The sequence below is a fragment of the Stenella coeruleoalba genome, assembly GCF_951394435.1.
Source record: "Stenella coeruleoalba genome assembly, chromosome: 1".
In the NCBI taxonomy this organism is placed as follows: domain Eukaryota; kingdom Metazoa; phylum Chordata; class Mammalia; order Artiodactyla; family Delphinidae; genus Stenella; species Stenella coeruleoalba.
The window spans coordinates 149206564-149234181 of NC_137169.1; the positions used below are offsets into that span (position 1 = coordinate 149206564).

Genomic DNA, 27618 nt, shown 5'->3' on the forward strand with positions numbered 1-27618 from the left:
TCTTTGTTACTGTTTTGTTTCTATTTCACTGATTTCTGCTCTGATCTTTATGATTTCTTTCCTTCTGCTAACTTTGGGTTTTGTTTGTTCTCCTTTCTCTAGTTCCTTTAGGTGTAACGTTAGATTGTTTAGTTGAGATTTTTCCTGTTTCTTGAGGTAGGCTTGTATAGCTACAAACTTCCCTCTTAGAAGTGCTTTTGTTGCATCCCATAGGTTTTGGATCGTCGTGTTTTCATTGTCATTTGTCTTTAGGTATTTTTTGATTTCCTCTTTGATTTCTTCAGTGATCTCTTGGTTATTTAGTAAAGTATTGTTTAGCCTCCATGTGTTTGTGTTTTTTACATTTTTTCCCTGTAATTGATTTCTAATCTCATAGTGTTGTGGTCATAAAAGATGCTTGATATGATTCCAATTTTCTTAAATTTACTGAGGCTTGATTTGTTACCCAAGATGTGATCTATTCTGGAGAATGTTTTGTGCGCACTTGAGAAGAAAGCGTAATCTGCTCTTTTTGGATGGAATATCCTATAAATATCAATTAAATGTATCTGGTCTATTGTGTCATTTAAAGCTTGTGTTTCCTTATTAATTTTCTGTTTGATGATCTGTCCACTGGTGTAAGTGAGGTGTTAAAGTTCCCCACTATTATTGTGTTACTGTCGATTTCCTCTTTTAGAGCTGTTAGCAGTTGCCTTATGTATTGAGGTGCTCCTATGTTGGGTGTATATATATTTATTATTGTTATATCTTCTTCTTGGATTAAACCCTTGATCATTATGCAGTGTCCTTCCTTGTCTCTTGTAACATTCTTTATTTTAAAGTCTATTTTATCTGATATGAGTATTGCTACTCCAGCTTTGTTTTGATTTCCATTTGCATGGAATATCTTTTTCCATCCCCTCACTTTCAGTCTGTATGTGTGTCTAGGTCTGAAATGTGTCTCTTGTAGACAGCATATATATGGGTCTTGTTTTTGTATCCATTCAGCAAGCCTGTGTCTTTTGGTTGGAACATTTAATCCATTCATATTTAAGGTAATTATCGATATGTATGTTCCTATTACCATTTTCTTAATTGTTTTGGGTTTGTTTTTGTAGGTCCTTTTCTTCTCTTGTGTTTCCCACTTAGAGAAGTTCCTTTAGCATTTTTTGTAGAGCTGGTTTGGTGGTGCTGAATTCTCTTAGCTTTTGCTTGTCTGTAAAGCTTTTGATTTCTCTGTGAAATCTGAATGAGATCCTTGCTGGGTAGAGTAATGTTGGTTGTAGATTCTTCCCTTTCATCACTTTAAGTATATCATGCCACTCCCTTCTGGCTTGTAGAGTTTCTGCTGAGAAATCAGCTGTTAACCTTATGGCAGTTCCCTTGTATGCTATTTGTTGTTTTTCCCTTGCTGCTTTCAATAATCTTTGTCTTTAATTTTTGCCAATTTGATTACTATGTGTCTTGGCATGTTTCTCCTTGGGTTTATCCTGTATGGGACTCTCTGCACTTCCTGGACTTGGGTGGTTATTTCCTTTCCCATGTTAGTGATGTTTTTGACTATAATCTCTTCAAATATTTTCTCAGGTCCTTTCTCTCTCTCTTCTCCTTCTGGGACCCCTATAATGTGAATGTTGTCCCAGAGGTCTCTTAGGCTGTCTTCATTTCTTTCCATTTTGTTTTTTTCTTTATTCTGTTCTGCAGCAGTGAATGCCACCATTCTGTGTTCCAGGTCACTTATCCATTTTTCTGCCTCAGTTATTCTGCTATTGATTCCTTCTAGTGTATTTTTCATTGCAGTTATTGTATTGTTCATGTCTGTTTGTTTGTTCTTTAATTATGCTAGATCTTTGTTAAACATTTCTTACATCTTCTCGATCTTTGCCTCCATTCTTTTTCCGAGGTCCTGGATCATCTTCACTATCATTATTCTGAATTCTTTTTTGGAAGATGGCCTATCTCCATTTAATTTAGTTGTGTTTCTGGGGTTTTATCTTGTTCCTTCATCTGGTACATAGCCCTCTGACTTTTCATCTTATGCATCTTTCTGTGAATGTGGTTTTTGTTCCATAGGCTGCAGGATTGTAGTTCTTCTTGCTTCTGCTGTCTCTAGATACTACCTTTCTAATTTGACTTAAGAGAGCACATTGTCTTACCACGGAGCAAGGTGTGAAGGGATAGCCCACAGGGAAGAGCAGTTCTGATGTAGGTATAGAGTAAAATGAGGTCTAGGGCACTGGGGGCTCTTAACAGTGGTACAACCAGGAGGATGGTGGTGGAGTGGCAGGCACTGGGCATTTCCAGAGATCACCAAGGTACAGGGTACCTATGGAGGGGGTAAGGGAGGTACTCACTGGGAGGAAGAGGCACAGAATTGAGGGGAGAGGTGTTAGTGAGTCACAGGAGTCAAACTTTGCTTGTTTATAATTTTTCCCTTACCAGCTCCACTAACAGTGCTAAATCAAATGTGGCTACAGAGATTTCTGTTATCTGCTACTGCATGCTCCTGGCTGCCGTGACAAAGGAAATTTGGAGTAAACTTCCTTTGGTCAATTTGTAGTACTGACTCCATGGAGTTGTCACGAAGATGAAATGAGTTAAAAAAAAAAATACAAAGAAGTGAGTATAGGCAGTGGCACGTAGTAAGCACTAGATGATGGTTGTGGTAATGATGATGATGGAGAAGGAGGAGGAGGAGGTCAATTTGCTTCACATTTCTGTGTCTCAGGATCTTCATCTGTAAAATGGGAGAAACAATAGCATCTACTTCTAGGGTTGGTGTGAAGATGTAAACAGAATATTTGTATTGTATAGACTGGGCTTGTACCTAGCAAATACTCCAAAATGGTAGCTTTGCTACTCTTATTGCTTTTGCACACTACCCATGGTTCCAAGACCATGTGAAATGGGTCCTTAAATGGGTCTTGAACAGAGGACTTAATGCCAAAGGGCGATTCCAAATCATCCAAAAAGCTTTTAGAGGAATAGTCCCTTGGTCCCTTTCATTTACAAATTATAGGCTCAAATGAATGACTTTGGTGAGCAGAAACCTTTGGCTTTTGGAAAGGTCAAATTGTATGGTTTTTTGAAAGTGGCTATTCTCCTTTTCCGAAGGAAATCATCAAGCAGGGGCCGAGATGGGTTGCATTATTCCAGCAAGTAATCAAGCAGGGAGGTTTGCTTTTTCAGAATTTGATTGTCAAGGAGGCCACAGTGGGTACAGATATGGGTTGTGGATTTGTCCATTTTCCTAGAGTGGGCGGAGGTTAAATTACCCAGAAGTTGGAAGGGCTTGCAGGCACCTCCTGGACTTTACAAAGGAGAGACTACCATCTCCCTTATTGTGAAACGTTAATCACAAGAGCTGATGAAGCCCCATCCACACATAGCCTAACTGTCCTTCTTGGCACCAGGGTACAAGGTTTTCTAGATGTAGCTCAAAATTTACATTGTTGTCAAGAGATGTGCTGCCATTCCCAAACCTGGGGACATTAATTAGTCACAACGACAGCCTTTCCTTAGGGTTCTAATGCATTCCTGGAACTTCCCTATACTTAGGCCCATAGGGCACCACCTTCAAAGCCATGTAAGACATGATTATAATAAAGATGTAGTCTGAGTAAGGAAATCTCTTGGATGAACTCTAAGGCATATTTGCTTCTGCCAAATTCTAGACATTTGGAGGGCTGTAGCAGTAAATAGGAATCTATATTCATATCTAGTATTTATTTTGTTATCGTCGGAGAAGGCATATTCACTGATGACTTACTGGAACTTCTCACCTCTTCCTTGAATGTCTTTATCATGTGCCTTTTAACTGCTTTATTATGCCTTGCATTCTAATTTATGTACTGGTTTCTTCTGTCCAACTCGTCTGTAAGCTTTGTGCATCAGCCCTAATGCTTAGAATAATGCTTTATACATCATAGATGCTTGAGGAATTGTCAAAATAACCTAGTAGAGTGAATATAATTCTGCTCTATGTCTGATTCAGAAAGTAGGGCTATAGCTTAAGTGCCTCTCCTTCAGTGCCTGTCCTAAACAGCTGACACTGCAAAAAAGACGCACTTTGTACTAGTTGAGAATGGGGCTCTGATGGCCACAGTGCAAGTCTGGGGGCCCACAGTATCCTCCAGGTAGTGAGGCAGGCCATCAAAAGTTGAAGGCAGATGTCTGACTCATCTCTGTTTAAGAAGTAGGGTTTGGATCAGGTTAGTTTAATTCAAATTAGTGCAAAAATAATAAGGAACCTGAAGAAAAAGATTTCATCATTATATTGCTGAGCTCATGTGGTAGGAGAGATATGCATGTAAACAAATAATTAAAATATAACATCAGTGCCTACAGTGAAATACCTACAGAATGCCATAGGGGATTAGAGGAGGGAAACAACTTTTCTGGAGCAAAGAATTGGGAGGGAGGAAAAGAGATCAGAGAAGGCTTCAAAGAGGAGATAATATTTGAGATAAGCCTCAAAGGAGATGCAGGAAGGAATGCCAGAATTTTTAATATTAGAAACTTGATTTATGTAATTTACCATATTAAAGAATTAAAGGAGGAAAGCCATGTGGTCATCTCATCAGATGCAGACATGGGTTAGATATCCTCCCACCATGAAAAACTCACACATCAATGAAAATTAATAAACTATAGCTACACACATCAATACGGATGCCAAAATGAAATATTAATTGAAAAAAGTAAGTTATAGAAGGGCCAGGGAGAGTATGAGTCTATGTATGAAAAGTTCAAAAACAGACAAAACTAAACAATATAGTTTTTAGGGCTACAAATTTAGGTGGTAAAATTGTAAGTCAAGCAAAAGGATTGTAAACACAAAACTTTTTCAGCACAGTGGTCTCCTCTGGGAAAGGTGGAAGGGCAGCACAGTCACAGAAGAGCACACAGGGGCCTTCCAAGGCACTGAAATGTTCTATTTCCTAACCTGGGTGGTGGGCACACAGGTATTTAACTTGTTATTTTATAGACTGGGCAGGTGTGCTTCTACATTTGTATATATGACACAGTTCACAATTAAAACATGTAAGAGAAATAAGCAGAAACTCATTAAGTAGAGAGGGAGATCCAGGCCAGTCCTGAAATATAGCATGTTCTTGGTAACTATTCATTGAATGAATGAATGAATGAATGGACAAGGCCACTGTAAGCAGAAGAAGTAGCATCGACAAAGCATGGGAGTGTGAGAGGGCATGGGGGCTTCAGGAGACTGTACATAGTTTCTATGACCAGAAAGGTGGGCATGGCCCAAATTATAAACAGCCTCTTAGGCCATAAAAGGGTTTGAACGTGTAGCTGACAAGGAGCCATTGATGGATTTAAAGAAGGGGGTGACATCAGAACTACATTTTAAAGACACATTCTGGCAGCCGTGTGGAGGGTAGATGAAACTAAAGCCTTCTTTGCCTTCACCACGAAGAATCCTCAGAGGAAAGAGTGGGTATGTCATGTGCCCTAGGGCCTTCCCTGGACTTTGTTCAGGAAACTACATACGAATCCTCTCACTACAAACAACAATTGCAGCTAGTCCTCAGCATAGGATTTCATGCTTGGGGATGCAAGGTTCATGGGAGACATAAGGTAAGTGGTCTGAGGGGAAGAGCTCACACAGTACTTTTAGGACAGATGTATTTAACCCTCAGCAAAATTGGCATGTTGCGGCACAGAACTAGGAAACGCATGCTTATAAACTGTGGGCCCTGACACTACTTCCTTTCATCCAAACCTAGAAACCCCCAACATTTTTACTGATTTTGCCGGTAGGGAGTAGGATAAGAAAGAATGGTCAGGAAAAACAAAAATAAGTAGCAATTGTGGCCATTGCCCCGAAGGAATATCGTAAAGTCTACTACTCTTCAAAGCAGTAACAAATGTACCATAACCATCTCTATTTCTTCAGTTCTCTCTTTATTATATCAAAAATAAAATTCAGCTCTATTTTACTTAAAAAAATTGCTAGGTACATTAGACAGTTTGGTACAACTTAACTGCTCCATGAATATAACTATTTGGAAATTGTTCAATTACACATGAAATGAATTATCGCCTCATTTGCATGGGCGAAAAAAAATCTATTAATGCTCAATGAAGCCTGAACCAGTTGTGAAACAGGTGAGAATTTATGGTTGGATACTCTGATTGAAGCTCTATTAATGTTCAAGACAGTTTTTAAATGAATTAAGCCCCAACTCATTTGTATGCTCTATCCCTTCTAATGTCTAATTGTGCCTAAATCAAGCTGTGCTTGACTAATCGTGGAGCCCTGTGCGTACCCGAGGGCATCTTGGGCTCTACGTGCATTGGCCCCGAACTAAATTAAAGCCCTCCCACTTTGGCTGTCTTCGCCTGGTAGCAACATGACTTGTGATATGATGATTAGTTATCATTAAAGATAACAATTAGCTATAGATTCGGAGTCTTGCATTTGGCCCAGTAGTTTATCATGATTTGTATCAGGCAATGTCTACATCATTCTAGGGAACGACAGAACAGCTATGAAATGGCTCAAGCATTTAAGGATGGACGGTGGGAAACTTTGGCAAACAGAGGAGTGAGAATGGAGAAAGAGTGGGAGTCAGTGAGGAGAGCTTCAGGACCACCACCTCTGCCCAGACAGCCTTTTTTTTTTAAGATTTTTTTTTTTTTGATATGGACCATTTTTAAAGTCTTTATTGAATTTGTTACAATATTGCTTCTGTTTTATGTTTTTGTTTTTTTGGCCACAAGGCATGGGGGATCTTAGCTCCCCAACCAGGGATCGAACCTGCACCCCCCACATCAGAAGGCAAAGTCTTAACCACTGGCCAGCCAGGGAAGTCCCCCCAGACAGCCTTTACTACAGTATTTCTGATTCCCTCAGCCTTGCTTGGGTTCCCCTTTCCACGGTGCGGGTTAAACACCAGTGTTGCATATTACCAGGTGTGGGACCTGGCTGTTTATGTCTCTATCTCCCCTACACTGTAAATTGTCCAGGAGTGGAGATCATCTATGTTTCTCCGTTATATTTCCAGTGTCTTGTGTATTGTAGGGGTCCAATAAGTATTTTTTAATTAATAGATAATGAATGACTAAATGGATCAAAGAACTTACAGATATTCTACTACGTATTTCTCAGAGTATCTCCTGTATATGTTTGGTAGCCTCCATCAGACTTGTAACAAAATTAGGTGCGTAAACTCCTCACTCAGCTGGCTCCTTTGGGCCAAAATTCACCTTGCTGATCAGAATAGCACTGTGCTTCATGAATAATAAACTTTATGTATCACTTGGGATCTAAAGTGTAAGGTAAGATTTGTATCATCAAGGTCAGCCTTAAAAATCTCTTTGGAAGCAAAACGCTTCTCTCAGGAAATCTAACACGGTCAGGGTTGGAACACATCACTGTCTCTGGCTGAGCACCAGAAAGGCGTGGCTTGTATTCAAAGGCCATGTTATATGAAACATTTGTATCTTTAAACATTTGAATGGCAGCGGTCAGTGGGCCAGACAGATGCAACTGGGGGTAGAGCACCCTCTGCTCACCCACAACCTCCACCCACTCTCAGGTCTGACGGCCTTACTGAGGGAGGTGGCGGGTGGAGTCCTTCACTTCCTAAGGAACCTGTTACTTCTCTCCTTGTGCAGAGTACTTAGGGTTACGTTCTCTTAAATTAGATGTCTGTATCTGGCAGTGACCCTGTACATTAGGCACACAAACTCGTTGAAAAATGCATGAAGCTTCTGTTTCAACAAAAGGTAATTATAATCCATTTGGCCAAAAGCAACACATATGTTTAAAATCAAGATAAGAAGATAGGATGGTGCCAGATCAGTCTGGGTTATAATGTTTTGAAATATTTTAAAACAGTCATATTTTTGCCTTTGAAGCCTGTTTCTTTAAAGGGCTATCGCAGACATTGTCTCAATGGTACCTACCACGTTTCTGAGGTAAAGAAGATGGTTATTCTGATTTAGCTGGTGGAGAATGAAAAGCGCAGGAAGAGTGAGCGTTCGGAGGTGGGCAGTGGCCCTGGCACGAGGACCCATGCCTCCCTGGTGTCAGCTCAGTGTCACCTCCCGGGCCCGTGTCACAATTCATCTCTTTCGGAAACCACAGATTTTTGACTTCACATACTTCTCTGGGAGCCCAGCCTGAAGAAACTTCACAAATTCCAGTTGATAGATTGACTATCTCATCGGCCGATTGTGGAAATGCCCAAAGCTTCTATCATTAGACAGGTGTTGGAGGAAGCTCATTATCTCATGCCCTGACACCCTTGCTGTCATCCTCACCTCTTGACTCTCCCTTCCTTACCTTTCCTGCTCAGCAGAACTTCAAGACCCAGACTGGGTGATAACCTCTCCTATTCTGACAGGAATCTGTTCACTCAGGAATGCTTCAACGCACCTACAGAAGCTGCCACCAGGGGGGAAGTGGGCTGGAAACTGTCTTAGCGGGAGGCTGTGCCCATGTGCAGGCTCCAGCGTGGGAGATGGTCACCCTTCTTGTGCTGGAGGCCAGGCAGGAGGGCTGTCTGGGGGTCTTGTATCCTAAGAGAGCATCAGAGCATCCTGTAGCTTTGCCCATTAGTGGGGTACATGAAATGGCTACATGAACTTTCAGGCTCTTACATGAGAAAGATGACAGAAATTAAGAGAGAGAAGAAGACTGGTGAAATAGCTGAGATTTGCTGAGATTGTCTGCTGGAGGTGCCCAGAATATGGGATTGGGACTGTTAGGTTCCTCTGATTCAGCCCTGCCGAGTGGCTTAGGTTCTGGAAGGGAGAGTTCTTTCCCGTCCTCATCTTCCGTATTTCACTTTCCTCACTGTCACAAGTACCTGGCAGTCAGTCCAGCTTCACCGTCACAGAAAAGGTGAGGCCAGGAGATGACCCTGAATGGACAGCTGGCCACAGGTGGTCCCACGCCTGGGACTCACGCTTTCACTTAAAACCTACTGCACATATTTAAGCTTTGCAGATACATTAGATCCATTGTCTGGCCTCATTTGTTATTTCAACAGATATTGATTGAGCACCACAGCCTTCCAGACACTGTGCTAGGAAGTGGTGATATACCAGGAGACAGTGGAGTAGCCCTGTTGCCTACCAGCCACGTAGACATGGACAAGTCACTTCCTCCTCTTGTTGCAATTTCTCCATCTGTAGTACGAGTACGACCAAAGCAGTATCTATGCCATGAGGCTCTCGGCAGAATTAAACACCCAGGAAGCATTTAGAGCAGCTCCGGATGCACAGTAAGGAAACGATGACACGAGCTGTTGTCACCACGCTCACACCGTGGAAGAGCCCTCACCCAGAGCTCACGTATGCACACGCCAACCACCTGGATCCGAGCTGGAAACCCAGAAAACAAGTAACGGAAACGAGTTTTTCCTTCTCCCTATGCCCCAGCAAGTCCATAAATCAGGAATCTCTAACCCCTTGGAAAAAAGGAGAACAAAGTTCCCATCCTTCTTTCTGCACCCCCCCCATTTTTTTAAAATTTTATATTCATTTTTGGCCGTGTTGGGTCTTCATTTCCGCGCGAGGGCTTTCTCTAGTTGCAGCGAACGGGGGCCACTCTTCATCGTGGTGCGCGGGCCTCTCACTATCGCGGCCTCTCCCGTTGCGGAGCACAGGCTCCAGGCACGCAGGCTCAGTAGTTGTGGCTCGCGGGCCTAGTTGCTTCGCAGCATGTGGGATCCTCCCGGACCAGGGCATGAACCCGTGTCCCCTGCATTGGCAGGCGGACTCTCAACCACTGCGCCACCAGGGAAGCCCTCTGCCCTTTTATTTACTTCTTCTCACAGGAGGAAAAAGGTCTGACTGGTGGCACTGGTAAACATGGCCATGGGCACGCACAGCCCAATGCTGTCTGTCTCTCTGTCCCCCTGTAGGTCACACACACCCCTCCTCTTGAGCCATGTGGCTCTATGGGTAAGGGATTGCTCTGCTGATCCAATTCTGCCCATTCCTGAGTCCTGGGGTCTATGCTTGTGGGGGGATAGGAGGAGACCTCCTTCCACTCTGCTAGGATTCAGCAGATGGAGAATTTTAATTCCCAACCATACCCTTGTATCTATTTGCCAACTGGTTCGGAATCTGGAGAGAAGAGAGTCTGATTAGGACTCTCAGAAATTGAACATAAAGGAAGAAAACCTCTTGAAAAGCCAAAAGGGAAATGAAGAAACCTCCTGATTTCTGCTCAGTCCTAAAACCATAAGCTCATTATCCAAGAGGGACTAGCCGTGGTAGACAAAGAAAAATGTATGCCACGGCTTTGCTGCCAGGGATCATGACTGAGTTGGGGGCCTAACAATCTGCTCTGTGAGGGGGCACAAAGGGGTCCTCCTGGGAACAAAAAGGACGATGCGTACAGTGTATGTGTCAAACCAGTGGTGGAAGGACCGATGCTTGAAGCCAGGGCTTGTGTTCCCAGCCGATCCCCAGACAGCCTCATTTCTCCCTGAGTGACCTGCATGCTTCTGTGGTAAACCTGGCAGAGTTCATTTACTGGTAGTTGATGCCTCAACTCTTAAGAAAATAATATCAATCTCTGAAAATTTTCGTAATTATATGTGAAGATACCACTGGCCAGGGAAGCAAACAGAGGTAGGAGGGAAGCATGAAAGGAAAGAGATGCTAAAATCTCATACAAAAGAGACGTATGTGCTGGTGATTTTCTGAACTTACTTTCTCTGCATCCTAACAGTCATTAAAATGCATAAAAATGTATATTTCTGAAGCAGCAACACTAAGAATGATCATTGCTGCCGTTGCTTGGCAACCTGAGACTTTGGTTATTTTATTTCTAAATAGGGAATGCTATAAACTGGTATCTGGAGTTTGTGCAAATAGTTCTAAATTGATGTTCTCCCTGTAAATCAGGAGGAGATAATACAGCATTAATGTACATTTACAGGTTGCTAAACATGCATATGTATGTGTCTCATATCACACACACACACACGAAGGTTCTTACACAGAGCTGCTCTCCGTTACATGCTATCTTAAATAAATCTGCAGAATTGATAGTCCTTTGCATTTTTCCTGGAAAATACCTATTTAATTTCATTTTGTAAATAATATGCATTTGAGTCACGAGGGACAAACCTTTTGTCTCCTGTGTGAGTCAGGGGAACTGAGTATTGTAGCTCATATCGGTCATGAGCTCCTTTCTCTAGCTTCCCAGACACTGAGTGGGTTTCCAGTTCTGAGAAAGCAGAGACAAACCCGGTATCTAAATGGCTACTGGGGGGAAATATTTCTCAAAGCAAGGCATGGGAACGTCCACATTCTTCAGAGATGCAAGTCCTGTGAAGGCCTTATGACATCTTAGGCCTGCAGCTTCCAGCATGGATAAGAAGAGGTGTTAACATTTTGAAAAAGTCGCCTCTATTTACAAACTGTCATTTCTCCATAAGTCACCGACTTGAATTTGAGTCTCTAGTGATGCTTGCTGGTTTGAATGAAATGCTGTGCTCTGATGCTGCTTTTCTCTTAAACGTGACCTTAGTGCCTGACTCCTCACTAGGGCCTTAGGAGGAAAAGTGCCTCCGTTCCAGATCCTGAGGACAGGCATCCTTATCACTTTTGTAGAACAACCGCTTCTAAAGTGGCCCCTGCAGTGGTGTTGGCCTGCAGACTGAAGCTCGTGACAGCAAACTGCCTCAGGTTCCACCTGCTTCTCCAGAGAGAACAAGGGCGTGAGGAAGTCAGCTGCCTGAGCCCCAGAGTATGTCAGTGACAGATTCCAAAACACAAGGATTTCGTCTTGGTCTGAACCACACAGACCAAAACCCTAAAAGAGAGGCATCGAGCACCAATTCGATCATGGGATTGTTCATGCAGAACCATGCTTCAAGCCACTTGGGGACAGCATCTCAGACAGACACAACCCGAGAGGGTCACAGAATGACGTTCCATGACCTCTTGTTCAACGGAAGCCGGGACATGATAACATATCTGTTGTTTAGAAACAGAGGACAGCATCTTGTTGGCAAATAATCAGATAGACCGTTTGACCTATTAAAGTCATTATTTATCCAAATGGAATAACAGTTACAAATGAAGGAAAAATGTTTCAGGCTTAAAGGAAGTGTGAAGGGTATGCTTCGCCTTACCAGACATCTAAAAGGGACGAAAAATTCTATTCCGAGAGAACTTGGGGGTCGTTAGAATTTCCAAGTCTCTGGAAAGACTGTAGTCCTGCAGATCAGCTGGGATCTAACAGCACTTTAGCCAAAGCTAAGGGCACACTGCCAGATTCCTGTGGTGGCCCTTCTGGGCACCAGTTCTAGTGGTGTGTGCCTGCAACGCTTGTTTTTGGCATGGGAATTCATTTCGACGTCTCTGCCTAATTTTTCTCATCTATCGAAGGGAAGGCTCCTACAACCTTAGTGCCCAAGAAGTGTCGAGGAATAGCAAATGGCTGAGCGACGGAAGGAAATTGGCAAATGCACTGTCAACATGCTTAGGACTATGACAGCTTCCCCTAGACAAGAGGTTCCCCAAAGTTAGGGAGTTTTGTGCAGCCTGTCCGTGCAGAACTGACTAGGAGGCTGGAGCCCTTGGTGGTCTCCCTGCTGTCCCTGAATGCTTTTCTGAATGGTGTCACCATTTGGGATTGATTTATAGCACTTGGATTGGTCGGTGAGCCTGTGCTATGTCGTGGCTGAGGCTGGGAACCTGTTCTGCACTTGCATGCGTCATATCTAAAGGCAATATCATTTGCAAAGTCAAAACCACTGAGAGCACACCTAAGAGTGCCCGTGGGAGCACCTGTGATGGGTAATGAATACAAACTCGCTTTCAGGCTTGCTCACATGACAGAGTCTGGAACGATGATGAAGAGAAACGAGGACAGGCTACATCCCCTCTGTGCACATTCCAGTTAATTTCCCAGAAGCAAACACAAATGATGCAGGTTCCAAGCACAGAAGTGTCCAGGGTGACAAACGTGAGTGGGTTTTTGTGTTTTGGAAGAGTGGGGGAAGGTAGCGAACGGAGTTTGGTTTTCCGTTTTTTCCTGTAAGTGAACAGGAATAAGAGGAAACTGCAAGGGCAGAAAAGCTTCCCTGTCTTAGGAACCTACTGCAAAGACAAGGTTTAACATGGGAAAGGTGTTTAGTACGCTAACAAATGCCATGTGATGTGGCTTTGGAGCGCCGACTGAACTGATAAAAGAAATCTGGGCCAGCCTGCTGTGCTGAAGACCTCATGCTGTGCAGAGCAAAGGCAGCTAATATATTACAGAGCTTGATGAGGTTGGGGGGAGTGGATTGGCAACGAACTGCCAAGGTCTCTGAGGCTGTAAAAAGTGATGCGGTTTGATCCTGCCACCAGCTGGCTGGGTGATCTGAGTTAATCTTTGCCTTATCTTCCTGTGCCTCGAAAGAAGATAGTTTCTAGTTGATTAATCACTTTGCAAATGTAGTTGCAGAACCAAATATTGAATATATGCTGTGGCTGAGAATCTGAAACAATATTACAGCAAGGGTCTTTGAAAGCTTACACACAATGATGGGCATTAAGGACGGAGGGCTGATAGAACTGGCTGTACAAGTGCACTGTCAACAAATGTCTTGGGGAGGACAGAGCTGGCCGCATGGCCAGGCCACCATGTTTCCTGGCATCAAGCAGTGGGCAACTCTGCAAGATCCCTAGGAGGATCCTGATGGTGGGGGACAACTCTATGCCTGTGTCTTACATAGACACCACATTTATGTTACGCCTGTGCCAACTTCAGACATAGAAACGCTTTAATCACCACTCCCTCGGAGCCAGAAGGGAAGGAAGGGAACTGAAGCAGACAGATGTCTGCAGAGAATGGTGAGTGGAGTTTTCACACTTTGTCAGCCCTCCCAAGTGGGCAGGTAGCTGGTCGTTGTGGCTAGCTGATGTTAGATATGTTTAATTTAACAAGAGACCTTGAACTACTAATAAAAACAATTCTTAATGTTTCCCTTTAGGTTTATAATAAAACCCAACTGGAACCGAAAGGAAGTTACTTTACCTAAAGTAAAAGTAATTTCATATGCTTGCATTCATCCATCCCTCCTACCATCAATTCAACTATTGAAATCATAAAAGTATGTCACTTTACAGAAATAATGTAAGTAAAATACATAATCAGTGACCTTATAAGGTGGTATTTTGAACTCTGTCTATGCCATGATCTATTAAGTTATTACATTAATAGACATGCTTCCCTTTTTATGGACAGGGAAACCAATGAGGCCTGATAACTCTTTCCTTTCTAAGATCTCTAACCTTGACAGTACCTCTGCAGACCTTTCCCCCCCCTTCTCTCTTTCCTTTCCTTTCTTTCTTTTCTTTCTTCTTCCTTCCTTCCTTCCTTCCTTCCTTCCTTCCTTTCTTTCTTTCTTTCCTCTTTCTTTCTTTTCCTCCCTCCTGCTTTCCCTCCCTCCCTCCCTTCCTTCCTTCCATCCTTCCTTCCTCTCTTTCTCTCTCTCCTTGTAATCACAAGTTGACTTTATTCAACTGCAGAAATGATACTGAATGAAACTATATAAACCTTCTACTTGAATTTTTTCTCAGAGAAAAGAATCCTCACAAGGGGTAGAAAAGCCATTTCTGGGTTTATCCCAGGATTCCAAATTTCAAGAATTGAGACAGACAAGATTATAATCTCTATTTAAGCTCCTAAAGTAGTCTAGTAATGGGCTTCCTGGTGGAGAATAAAGGCACAGTGTTGGCATCAGCTTAGGGCAGAGGGGAAGGAGAACTCAAGGACTTGTCCTGAACCTCAGCTATTGTAGAACAAACTGCCCGACTTGCCTTTTCCGTCCTACACAACAGTAATTTATATTTTGTAGGATCCTACAGATTAAACAAAAATGATTCTATGTACTGTATATTTGCTTAATCCTCAAGGCAACTCGGTAAGGTAGGTGTTATTTCCATTTAAATAGGCGAGGATAGGCTCAACCACATTATCATTATTGGTTATTGACTAGAGTGTTACACATTTCACAAAAAACCTTCATACACATATCACTCTGAGCCTTTTATCCTTGTGATATAGATAAGATATACAGCTATAACCCTCAGTTTATGAGATGTGAAGGAAGGTTCAGCTAGTGGAAGGTGCAGCTGGACATTGGCAGGGCCTGAAAAAACAGGAGAGTACCCATCATCCCATCATCACATTGTCCAATGACAAAGATGAATTGGGGTGATGGTGGTGAGGGGTGGCTCCAGGGCTGGGCCATTCATGAGCACAGATGATATGGCAAGTCTCTGGCTATTCCAGACATAGGAGAAGTTCTAATTTCATCTTCGTGGAGCAGCAACAGAAAGAGGAAAAGGATCTTGGAAGTGAAATAAACATCGGCATAGGATGGTGGGTGGTAATTCCCCAAGCTTTTTAAGTTCTCCTAAATAGGACTACCAGATGAAATACAGGATGCCCACATAGCTGATGCAATACTGGGGGGATGCTTATACTAAAAAATACTTGTGGTTTATCTGAAATTCAAATGTAACTGTGTATCCCATATTTTTATTGGTTAAATATGGCAGCCCTATTCCTAAGGGAAGGGTAATTCAATCTTATGCCCCTTGCTCTCATCACTATAAAGCATCTGTACAATGGTGACAATAATCTACCAATGGCAATTGTGATTGGAGACCTCAACTGAAATAACTTCTTCTTATTTCTGACTTGAGCAGCCTAATGTTAGCGTTGGGGTAAATTTAAATATTTCTGTAGCTTCTGAATTTGGAAGATCATGCATTACACAATTGTTAGTGAAGTCTGGTTTCTGGCACTGAACTAACAACGTGGTCCATACTGTACCTCTGCAGTACAACCCTCCCCAGATGACACTGGACAAGGAATCCCACACATGGCCCTCACACCATGCTTTCCTCATCCCGTTCTTTGAGTAGAAGAGTCACTTACTTGTATGGGATGTGTTTGCTGCCATTGACGAGAGCCAGGATGACATTGCCCAGAGCAGACAGTGAGAGGCACAGTCCTGAGCCTCCTTCCCGATTTTTGCTAAGAGCCTTCACACAGCTGCCAAGATCAATGAGGTGCAGGCGGCTGCGGCCTCCAGACACTGTCACAGGAGAGAAGGCAAGAGAAGAAAGAAGTGGTTAAGTTCTGGCAAACACTCATCTGTCCTTGGTATAGCTCCTTGGGAAATCTGATGGGACAAAAGAGGAAATAAAAGGTTGAAGTTCATGGCCTAGTAGGAAACCCCTGCAAAATTATGCAGGGGTAACAAATAGCATGGTCCTCTTAAATTCTGTCCACCACACATCCCTGATCTTCTAAAACCTACTGATATTCCTACTATAAATAAATGAATAATTCATGTAGGCTGAATTAGATGAAATTTCACAGAGAAGGTAAATGTCTACATTTACCTTCATCTTCTTTGTGTAGCAGGATTCTGAAACGGACGATATTAAAACATAAATGGCCCATAAGTGATTATCCGCTTTGATTGACCGTCATAGAGACCGTGACCTAAAGCTCAGCCAGGAATCAGGTTGATAACCCAAAGTAAAACCAGGAAGAATGAACAACCAGGTGCAGAGTCAGGGAAGGCCCAGGTATTTGCTGAGTGCCTGCCAAGTGCCAGGTGCTGCACAAACCTCAGTCTCATTCAGTTCCCCTGGGAAAATCACAAACTTGCTCATAAGAACTTCCACTTCTGGCCTAGAGGAAGTAACAGGGACCAGATCTTTCCGCTTACCGGAAACAACCAAAAACTGAACAAAATGTGTAAAACAACCGTTTGCAAGACACTAGACATCAAACAGCAAAAGACAGTGATCCTGGAGAGGTGGGAAGTCAGGGAGGTGAGCACTAGCCGCTTCCCAGCTTACTGCACTGACAGAGTTTTCGGGCCATGGCTCAGAGAGAGGGAACTCAGGTGGAGCCTGGCAGACTCTCTGAACGGAGGAGCTAGAGCTGAGAGTCCAGGGAGGCCAAGGTAGCAACATTTCCAGGACAGAGTGCTGGAGAGGAGAGAACTCTGGAGATCTGTAGCAGGTCTTCTCAAGTATTCAACCTAGTACTGATCAGCACAGAGTGATGAAACTACCCATGGCTGGGGAACTAACCACTGGAAAAGATTAGAAGTAATAGTGCACAGGACTCACACAAGGCCAGGAATAGTGCTTGTTCCCAACAGCCAGACTAGAAAACCTCAAGATTCACAGGGCACTGGGTAGGGTACCCGCAAGGGTCTGGCTTCAGTAGTCAGGAACACTTAGCCCTAGACTGAGAAGTGACTGGGTTCCACCTTAACAAATCTTAAAAGTAAGGCCATAAAGGATCAAACTGTTTCTAAACAACTGCATCCCCAAACAAAGATTAAAAACATTAAAAAAGTAAAGAAATGTCCAGCACCCAATCAAAAATAACCAATCAAAAAGAAGCAAGAAAATGAGACCTAGAATGAAGAGATCATTGAAACCAACCCAGAACTGACATAGATATTAGAATCAACAGAGAAGGACATTAAAACAGTTATGATGGTATTTCAAACATGAAAAACGTTAAATAGGGACATGGAATGTATTAAAAAGATACAAATTCAATCTTTAGAGATAAAAACTACATTGTATGAGATGAAAAATACACTGGTTGGGATTAACAGCATATTAGACATTGCAAAAAGAAAGATTGGTGAATTTGACAATATAGCAATAAAAACGATCCAAGATGAAGTACAGACATAAAATTTTAAAACGAACAACCAGAAACCGATTAAAAAAAAGAGCTATAGGACTACTTCAAGTGTCTTAATATGTGTGCAATTGAAGTCCCTGAAGGGAAAGACACAGAGGGTGGTGCAGATAAAATATTTAAAGAAACAGTGGTCAATACTTTCCCAAATTTAATGAAAACTATAAACCCACAGATCCAAGAAGCTCAATGATCCCCTGGCACAAGAAACATGAAGAAAACTACACTAAAGCATATAATAATCAAATGGGTTAAAACTAGTGGTGATGGAAAAAATCTTGAAAATAACCAGAGGAAAAAAATTATGCTACATGTAAAGGAACAAAGATAAGATGATGGCAGATTTCTTGGAAATAATACAAGTGAGAAGACAATGGAGCAACATTTTTAAAGTACTGAAAACTGCCAACCTAGAGTTGTACACCCAACCAGAATATCATTCTCAGATAAAAGGGAAATAAAGACTTTTTCAGACTTAAAAATGCTGAAAGAATTCATCACAAAGGATATACACAAAAGAATGAAGAGCTTTGGAAATGACAACTATGTGAATAAATACATGCTATCCTCCTCTTATTTAAATCTCCTTAAAAGCTAATTGACTGTTAAAGCAAAAATAACAACAATGTAACATGTGGGCTATAACATATGCAAAATTAAAATGTTTGACAACAATAACACAAAGGTTAGGAGTGGAGAAATGAAAGTACTCTATTGTAAGGTTCTTATTCTAGACATGAAGTGGTATAATATCGCTTAAAAGTAGACTGTGATAACTTAAAGATGTATACAATAAATCCTACGGCAATCACTAAATAATAAAGAGTTACAACTAAAAGGCCAACAAAGGATATAAAGTGAATCATTTACAGTGTTCAATAAATTCAAAAGAAAGCAAATAAAATAAAAAGGAGAACAAAGAACAGATGGGTTGAATAGAAAACATACAGAAAAATAATACTTTGGAACACACCATATGAAGAATCCCATTAAATGTAAGCTGTCTGAATACCCTTATTAGAAAGTAGATATTGCCAGATTTGATAAAAAAGCAAGACTCTACTGTATGTTACCTATGAGAAGTGCACTTCAAATATACAGAAACAATAGGTTGAAAATGTAAGTATGGAAAAGGCTATACCATGCAAACAGTAGCCATAAGAAAGCTGGGGGCGGCTGTATCAATATCAAACAAAAGAGACTTAGGACAAAAATATTACTAGAGGGAAAGCGAGCCATTTTATAATGATAAAGGGCACAATTCATCAAGAGGTCATAACAATATAAGTGTTTATGTATCTAATAACAGAAGTTCAAGTACGTGAAGTAAAATCTGATAGAATTGCAAGAATAAACAGGCAAGTCCAGAATTATAGTTGGAGATTTCAAATACCCCTTTCTCAATAATTGATATAATAAGCAGACAGAAAACCAGTAACGATATAGAAGATCTGAACTACTATCAACCAATTCATTCTACTTGACATTTGTATAACACTCAACCCAACAACAGCAGAATACACATTCTTTTGAATTGCACACAGAACATTTAACAGGATAGACCATATTCTGGTACATAGAATAAGTCTAAATAAATTTTAAAGGATTCACGTCATTCATACTATGTTTTCTGACACACTAGAGTTAAATTAGAAGTCAATCCAGAAAGATACCTGGAAAATCCCTAAATATTTTGAAACTCAACAGCTCAAAATAACTTAGGGTCAAAGAAGAAACCAAAAAGCAAATTAGAAAGTGTTTTTAAGTGAATGAAAATGAAAACACAACATATCCAAATTAGTAAGATGCCTTTAAAGAAGTACTTAGGAGGGAATTTATACCATTAAATGCCTATATCAGAAAACAAGAGGTCTCAAATCAATTACCTCAGCTTCCACTTTAGTAAATTAGAAAAAGATGAGCAAATTAAAGACTAAATAGCAGAAAGGAAATAATTAATATAAAAGCAGAAATCAATGACATAAAAAATTAAAAAACCAATAGGGAAAACCAATGACATCCAAAGCTGGTTCTTCAAGATCAATAAAATTGATAAATCCCTAGCATGACTGATCAGCAAAGAAAGAGAGAAGACACAAATCACCAATGTCAAGAACAAAAGAGGTGGCCTCACTACAGTTTCTACAAATATAAAAAGGGCAATAAAGAAACATTACACCAGTAAATTAGACAACTCGGAAGAATGAACAAATTTCTTGAAAGATACAAAGTACCAAAGCTCATTCAAGAAGTAATAGATAATGTGAATAGCTCTACATCCATTAAAGAAATAGAATCTGTAGTTAACAACTTTTCCACAGGGAAAGCAGTGCCTTTAACTGTACCGGTGAATTCTATCACACATTCAAGGAAGAAATAATATCAATTCTACACAAATTCTTCCTGAAAATTAAATAGGAGAGACAACTTCCCAATTAATTCTATGAGGCCAGGATTACACTGATACCCAAAACAGACAAAGATATTACGAGAAAAAAAGTTGAAGACCAATATCCCTCATGAACAATGATGCAAAATTTCTAAACAAAATATTAGTGAACCATACTATAAAACTGTATCTAGGAACATATTAAAAGCATTTTATACCATGAGTAAGTGGGACTAATCTGAGGAATGCAAGGTTGGTTAACAAAAAATTGATCTATCATTATAATTTTAACAGATATTACCATATTAACAAACCAAAAAGAAAAATGATTCTCTCAGTAGATGCAGTCAAAGCATTTAACAAACTCCAGCATCCACTACTGATAAAAATGCTCAGCAAAATATAAATTGAAGGTGATATCCTCAGTTTGATAAAAAGTGTCTAGGAAAAACCTACAGCTAATGGCATTCTTAATGGTAGAAAACTAAATGCCTCCCAAGATCAGGAACAAGACAAGGATGTTCACTCTGACCATTTCAATTCAACATTGTACTGGAGGTTCTAGCCAGTTCAATAGGCAAGAAAAAGAAATAAAAGGTATCCAGATTGGAAAGAAATAAGTCAAACTGTCTTAATTGGCAGATTACATGATTATCTATGTAGAAAATCTAATGGAATCCACAAAAAAGCGACTAGAACTAATAATTGAGTTTAGCAAGGTTGCAGGATACTAGATTAACAGACAGAGATCAACTGCATTTCTAAATACAACTTCTAAATACAATTTCTAAATACAATTTCCAGTAACAAACAACTGGAAATTGAAATTTAAAAATATCTTTTACAATAACATCAAAAATATTAAATACTTAAGGATAAATCTGACAAAAGATACATATACTGAAAACTACAAAACACACCTGAGAAAAACTAATAAAGACCTGAAAAAATAGAGAGATAAACTGTGTTCATAGGTGGGAAGACTCAATATTAAGATGTTAATTCTCTCCAAAGTGATCTATAGATTCAATGAAAACCCAATGAAAAATCCCAGCAGGCTTTTGTGGTAGAGAGTGATTCGACAAAATCAATTCAGAAGCTGACTCTAAAATTTATATGCAAATGCACAGGAGCTAGAATAGCCAAAAAACAATTTTATAAACTAAGCACCAAGTTGGAAGGCTAACAGTATCTTTCTTCTTTTTTTTTTTTTCTGCCGTACGCGGGCCTCTCACTGTTGTGTCCTCTCCCGTTGCGGAGCACAGGCTCCGGATGCACAGGCTCAGCAGCCATGGCTCACGGGCCCAGCCGTTCCGTGGCATGTGGGATCTTCCCGGACCGGGGCACGAACCCATGTCCCCTGCATCGGCAGGCGGACTCTCAACCACTGCGCCACCAGGGAAGCCCTCTTTCTTTTTTTTTAACATCTTTATTGGAGTATAATTGCTTTACAATGTTCTGTTAGTTTTTGCTGTATAATAAAGTGAATCAGCTATATGTATACATATATACCCATATCCCCTCCCTCTTGCATCTCCCTCCCACCCTCCCTATGCCACCCCTCTAGGTGGTCACAAAGCACCGAGCAGACTTCCCTGTGTGATGCATCTGCTTCCCACTAGCTATCAGTTTTACATTTGGTAGTGTATATATGTCAATGATACTCTCTCACTTCATCCCACCTTACCGTTCCCCCTCCCTGTGTCCTCAAGTCCATCCTTTACGTCTGTGTTTTTTTTCCTGTCCTGCCCCTAGGTTCATCAGAACCATTTTGTTTTTTTAGATTCCATATATATGTATTTGTTTTTCTCTTTCTGACTTACTTCACTCTGTACTTGTTTTTCTTACTTGTTTTTCTCTTTCTGACTTACTTCACTCTGTATGACAGACTCTAGGTCCATCCACCTCACTACAAATAACTCAGTTTCATTTCTTTTTATGGCTGAGTAATATTCCATTGTATATGTGTGCTACATCTTCTTTACCCATTTATCTGTCGATGGACTCTTAGGTTGCTTCCATGTCCTGGCTATTGTAAATAGTGCTGCAGTGAACATTGTGGTACATGACTGTTTTTGAATTATGGTTTTCTCATACTGTTATGGCTAACAGTATCTTAAGACTTACTATAAAGCCACCATAATCAAGACAGTGTGGTATTGGTGTAAAGATTAAAAAAATAGATCAATGGAGTAGAATAGAGAGTCCAGAAATAAACCTGCATAAATATGGACAATTTTTGACAAAGTTGAGAAGGTAATTTAGTATAGATAGGATAGTTTCTACAGCAAATGGTATATCCATATAAAAAAAACTTTAATGCATAAAAATATATACAAATTAACTAAAAATGGATCAAAGACCTAAATGTAAAATATAAAATTATAAAACTTCAAGAAGAAAGCATAATATGACACATTTTTGATCTTGGGTTAGGCACACATTTCTTAGATATGATACTAAAAACATGATTCATAAAAGACACAGAGATAAATTGAACTTCATTAACCTTGAATATTCATAGTTTTCAAAATACACTGTTAAGAGAGTAAAAAGATAAGCCACAGACTGGGAGAAAGTATTTGCAAGTCATATATCTGATAAAGGACTTATAACCAGAGTACATAAAGAACTCTCAAAACTTAACTGTAAGACAAAAAACAATTTTAAAAAGGGCAAAAGACACCTCACCAAAGATGTATGGATTTCAAATGAGGACATGAAAAGATGCTAAACATCACTGGTCATTAATGAAATGCAAATTAAAACCACAGTGAGATACGACTTCATATCTATTATATAAAAGGCTAAAATTGAAAAGACTGTCCATACTAAGTGTTGGTGAGGATGTGGAGGAACTGGAATGCTCATGTACGGCTAGTGGGAATATAAAATGGTGTGGTCATCTTGGGGAACAGGTTGGCAGTTTCTTAAAAAGTTATAAATTCATGTATGGTCCAACTATTCCAGTTTGTCTAGGTATTCACCCCAAAGAAAAGGAAATATTATGTCCACATAAAGATTTGTACATGAATGGGTATGGTACTTTTATTTGTAATACCCAAATTGGAAATAAAACAAATGTCCATCAGCACATGAATAGACAGGCAAACTGTGGTCATCCAGACAATGGATTACTACTTAGAAATATAAATAAATGAACTATTGATACATGTAACAAAGTAAATCTCAAAATAATTATGCTAAGTGAAAGAAGCTACTCAAAATAGTACAGACTGTGTGATAGAATTCCATTTATATAAAATTCTAGGAAATGCAAACTAATGTATAGGAACTGAAGCCGAGTTCAGTGGTGGTTACCTGGGTATGGGGAGCAGGAAGGAAAAGGAGCTAGAGGGAGTGATTTCAAAAGGTCCCAAAGAAACGTTTGGGGGTGATGAATTTGTTCAACATCTTGATTGCATGGGTATATACATATGACAAAACTTATCAAATTATATACTTTAAGTATGTGTGGATTATTGTATCTACAGTATATCTCATTAAAGCTATTTAAAAAAAAAAAAAAAAAAAAAGGAAACATGCCCAAGATCATGGTAGAGCTAGGATTCAAACCTTTAAGACATATACTCCTCATCCTACACCATGTGGCCTCAGCCAGTTCTGGGGACAGCAGGAGCTACGAGCTGCCTTTTTGTCCTAAGCCCCACTGGCCCAGGGGAGTGTGGCCCTCAGCATATCACCCGAGCTCCTGGATCATCTCCCTTTCCTGCCCCCAATCCCCAGTCAGCAGCAGACTCCTACTTCTCAGGCCTCTGGATTCCTACCTTTCCAGGGTGACCCAGCCCACACCATCAGAACTGGCCCACCTCCTATTGCTCTAGGACAGCCACTATTCCCTCTGCTTTCTACTCTGCATGGAAGGAAAACAGCAAAGGTAGAAATGGTGACTTCCCAAAGCTGTTGGAGAAGCCAGGTCACCTGGGACAAGGTGGAAAAGGGGTTGGCTGAGAAGGCTGATGCAGGGCGTGGGATGAGGGTGTGTCTGGGTTCTGCTGGGTGTGCAAGGAGCATGCAGGCAGTGTCTGGAAGCTCACACATCTGCAGGCAGAGTCCACAGGACAGTGCTGATGCAGGAGAGCAAGGAAAATGTCTGGGAAACACTGTCCTGAGCCCAACCTTGTCTCTGCCCATCCCACCCTCAACTTCCATATCTAGTACTGAGAAAAACAGTGATAAAGGTTTAAAGAAAGCACAACATTTCATTGCAGGCCCTCCAGTGGCTCTGGTACACCTGTGGCAAAGAATTTTCCACATTAAGGATGTTATATTTTGTTTACCTCCAACTATTCCTCAATAAAAATCCTTAAAAGGGTGAGAGACCATCAAGATGGTGGAAGAGTAAGACGTGGAGATCACCTTCCTCCCCACAAATACACCAGAAATACATCTACATGTGGAACAACTCCTACAAAACACTTACTGAATGCTGGCAGAAGACCTCAGACCTCCCAAAAGGGAAGAAACTCCCCACATACCTGGGTAGGGCAAAAGAAAAAAGAAAAAACAGAGACAAAAGAATAGGGATGGGACCGGCACCTCTGGTAGGGAGCTGTGAAGGAGGAAAAGTTTCCACGCACTAGGAAGCCCCTTCACTGGTGGAGATGGGGGGGAAGCTTTGGAGCCATGGAGGAGAGTGCAGCAACAGGGGTGCAGAGGGCAAAGTGGAGCGATTTCCGCACAGAGGATTGGTGCCGATCAGCACTCACCAGCCCCAGAGGCTTGTCTGCTCACCAGCTGGGGCAGGTGGGGGCTGGGAGCTGAGGGTCCAGCTTCGCAGGTCACATCCCAGGGAGAGGACTGGGTTGGCTGCGTGAACACAGCCTGAAGGGGGCTAGTGCGCCACAGCTAGCCGGGAGGAAGTCCAGGAAAAGGTCTGGAACCTCCTATGAGACAAGAGACCATTGTTTCGGGGTGCACAAGGAGAGGGGATTCAGAGTACAGCCTAAATGAGCTCCAGAGACGGGCATGAGCCGCAGCTATCAGCGCGGACACCAGAGACAGGCGTGAAACGCTAAGGCTGCTGCTGCAGCCACCAAGAAGCCTGTGTGCAAGCACAGGTCACTATCCATACCTCCCCTCCCGGGAGGCTGTGCAGTCCGCCACTGCCAGGGTCCCGTGATCCAGGGAAAACTTCCCTGGGAGAACACACAGAGCACCTCAGGCTGTTGCAATGTCATGCTGGCCTCTGCCACCGCAGGCTGCCCCGCATTCCTTACACCTCCCTCTCCCCGGACTGAGGGAGCCAGAGCCCCATAATCAGCTGCTACTTTAACCCCTTCCTGTCTGGGCGGGGAACAGACGCCCTCAGGCGACCTACACGCAGAGGCAGGGCCAAATCCAAAGCTGAACCCAAGGAGCTGTGTGAACAAAAAGAGAAAGGGAAATTTCTCCAGGCAGCCTCAGGAGCAGCAGATTAAATCTCCACAGTCAACTTGATGTACCCTGCATCTGTGGAATAATTGAATAGACAACTGAATCATCCCAAAATTGAGGCGGTGGACATTGGGAGTAACTGTAGACTTGGTGTTTGCTGTCTGCATCTAATTTGTTTCTGGTTTTATATTTACCTTAGTTTAGTATTTCGAGTTTATTATCATTGGTAGATTTGTTTATTGATTTGGTTGCTCTCTTCCTTTTTTTTATATATAGATATATATATTTTTTTCCTTTTTCTCTTCTTGTGAGTGTGTATGTGTATGGTTCTTTGCATGATTTTACCTGTATAGCTTTGCTTTTACCATTTGGCCCAGGGTTCTGTCTGGCCAGTTTTTTGGGTTCTTTTTGTATAATTTTTAGCACTTGTTATCATTGGTAGATTTGTTGTTTGGTTTGGTTGCTCTCTTCTTTCTTTCTTCAGTTTTCTTTTTTTTTATTACTTTTTAATTTTTAATACTTTAAAATTTTTTTATTTCAATAACTTTATTTTATTTTTCTTTCTTTTTTTCTATCTTTTCTTCTGAGCCACATGGCTGACAGGGTCTTGGTGCCCTGGACGGGTGTCAGGCCTGTGTCTCTGAGGTGGGACAGCTGAATTGAGGACATTGGTCCACCAGAGACCTCCCAGATCCATGAAATATCAAATGGCGGAAGCTCTCCCACAGATCTCCATCTAAACACTAAGACCCAGCTCCACTCAACGACCAGCAAGTTACAGTGTTGGACACCCTATGCCAAACAACTAGCAAGACAGGAACACAACCCCACCTGTTAGCAGAGAGGTTGCCTAAAATCATAATAAGTTCACAGACACCCCAAACACACAACCGGATGCAGTCCTGACCACCAGAAAGACAAGATCCAGCCTCATCCACCAGAACCCAGGCACTAGTCCCCTCCACCAGGAAGCCTACACAACCCACTGAACAAAGCTTAGCCACTGGGGACAGACACCAAAAACAACGGGAACAACGAACCTGCAGCCTGCAAAAAGGAGACCCCAAACACAGTAAGATAAGCAAAATGAGAAGACAGAGAAACACACAGCAGATGAAGGAGCAAGGTGAAAACCCACCAGACCAAACAAATGAAGAGGAAATAGGCAGTCTACCTGAAAAAGAATTCAGAGTAATGATAGTAAAGATGATCCAAAATCTTGGAAATAGAATGGAGAAAATACAAGAAACGTTTAACAAGGACCTAGAAGAACTAAAGAGCAAACAAACAATGATGAACAACACAAAAAATGAAATGAAAAATTCTCTAGAAGGAATCAATAGCAGAATAACTGAGGCAGGAGAATGGATAAGTGACCTGGACGATAAAATAGTGGAAATAACTACTGCAGAGCAGAATAAAGAAAAAAGAATGAAAAGAATCGAGGACACTCTCAGAGACCTCTGGGACAACATTAAATGGACCAACATTCAAATTATAGGGGTCCCAGAAGAAGAAGAGAAAAAGAAAGGGACTGAGAAAGTATTTGAAGAGATTATGGTGGAAACTTCCCTAATATGGGAAAGGAAATAGTTAATCAAGTCCAGAAAGCGCAGCGAGTCCCATACAGGATAAATCCAACGAGAAACACGCCAAGACACATATTAATCAAACTGTCAAAAATTAAACGCAAAGAGAAAATATTAAAAGCAGCAAGGGAAATATAACAAATAACATACAAGGGAATCCCCATAAGGTTAACAGCTGATCTTTCAGTAGAAACTCTGCAAGCCAGAAGGGAGTGGCAGGACATATTTAAAGTGATGAAAGGGAAAAGCCTACAACCAAGATTACTCTACCCAGCAAGGATCTAATTATGATTTGACAGAGAAATTAAAAGCTTTACAGACAAGCAAAAGCTAACAGAATTTAGCACCACAAAACCAGTTTTACAACAAATGCTAAAGGAACTTCTCCAGGCAGGAGACACAAAAGAAGGAAAAGACCTAAAATAACAAACCCGAAACAATTATGAAAATGGTAATAGGAACATACATATCGATAACTACCTTAAATATAAATGGATTAAATGCTCCCACCGAAAGACATAGACTTGCTGAATGGATAC

The 27618-nt window shown here is 41.2% G+C and overlaps 1 protein-coding gene across 1 annotated transcript in view; it reads right to left on the reverse strand.

The window, feature by feature from the left end:
• Positions 1-27618, reverse strand: part of KIF26B (kinesin family member 26B) — a 498005-nt gene that overhangs the window by 51916 nt on the left and 418471 nt on the right. Inside the window, exon 10 of the mRNA XM_079904855.1 lies at positions 15905-16064. Within this exon, the coding sequence (XP_079760981.1) occupies positions 15905-16064 (160 nt within the window). The remainder of the gene's footprint in view (positions 1-15904; positions 16065-27618) is intronic.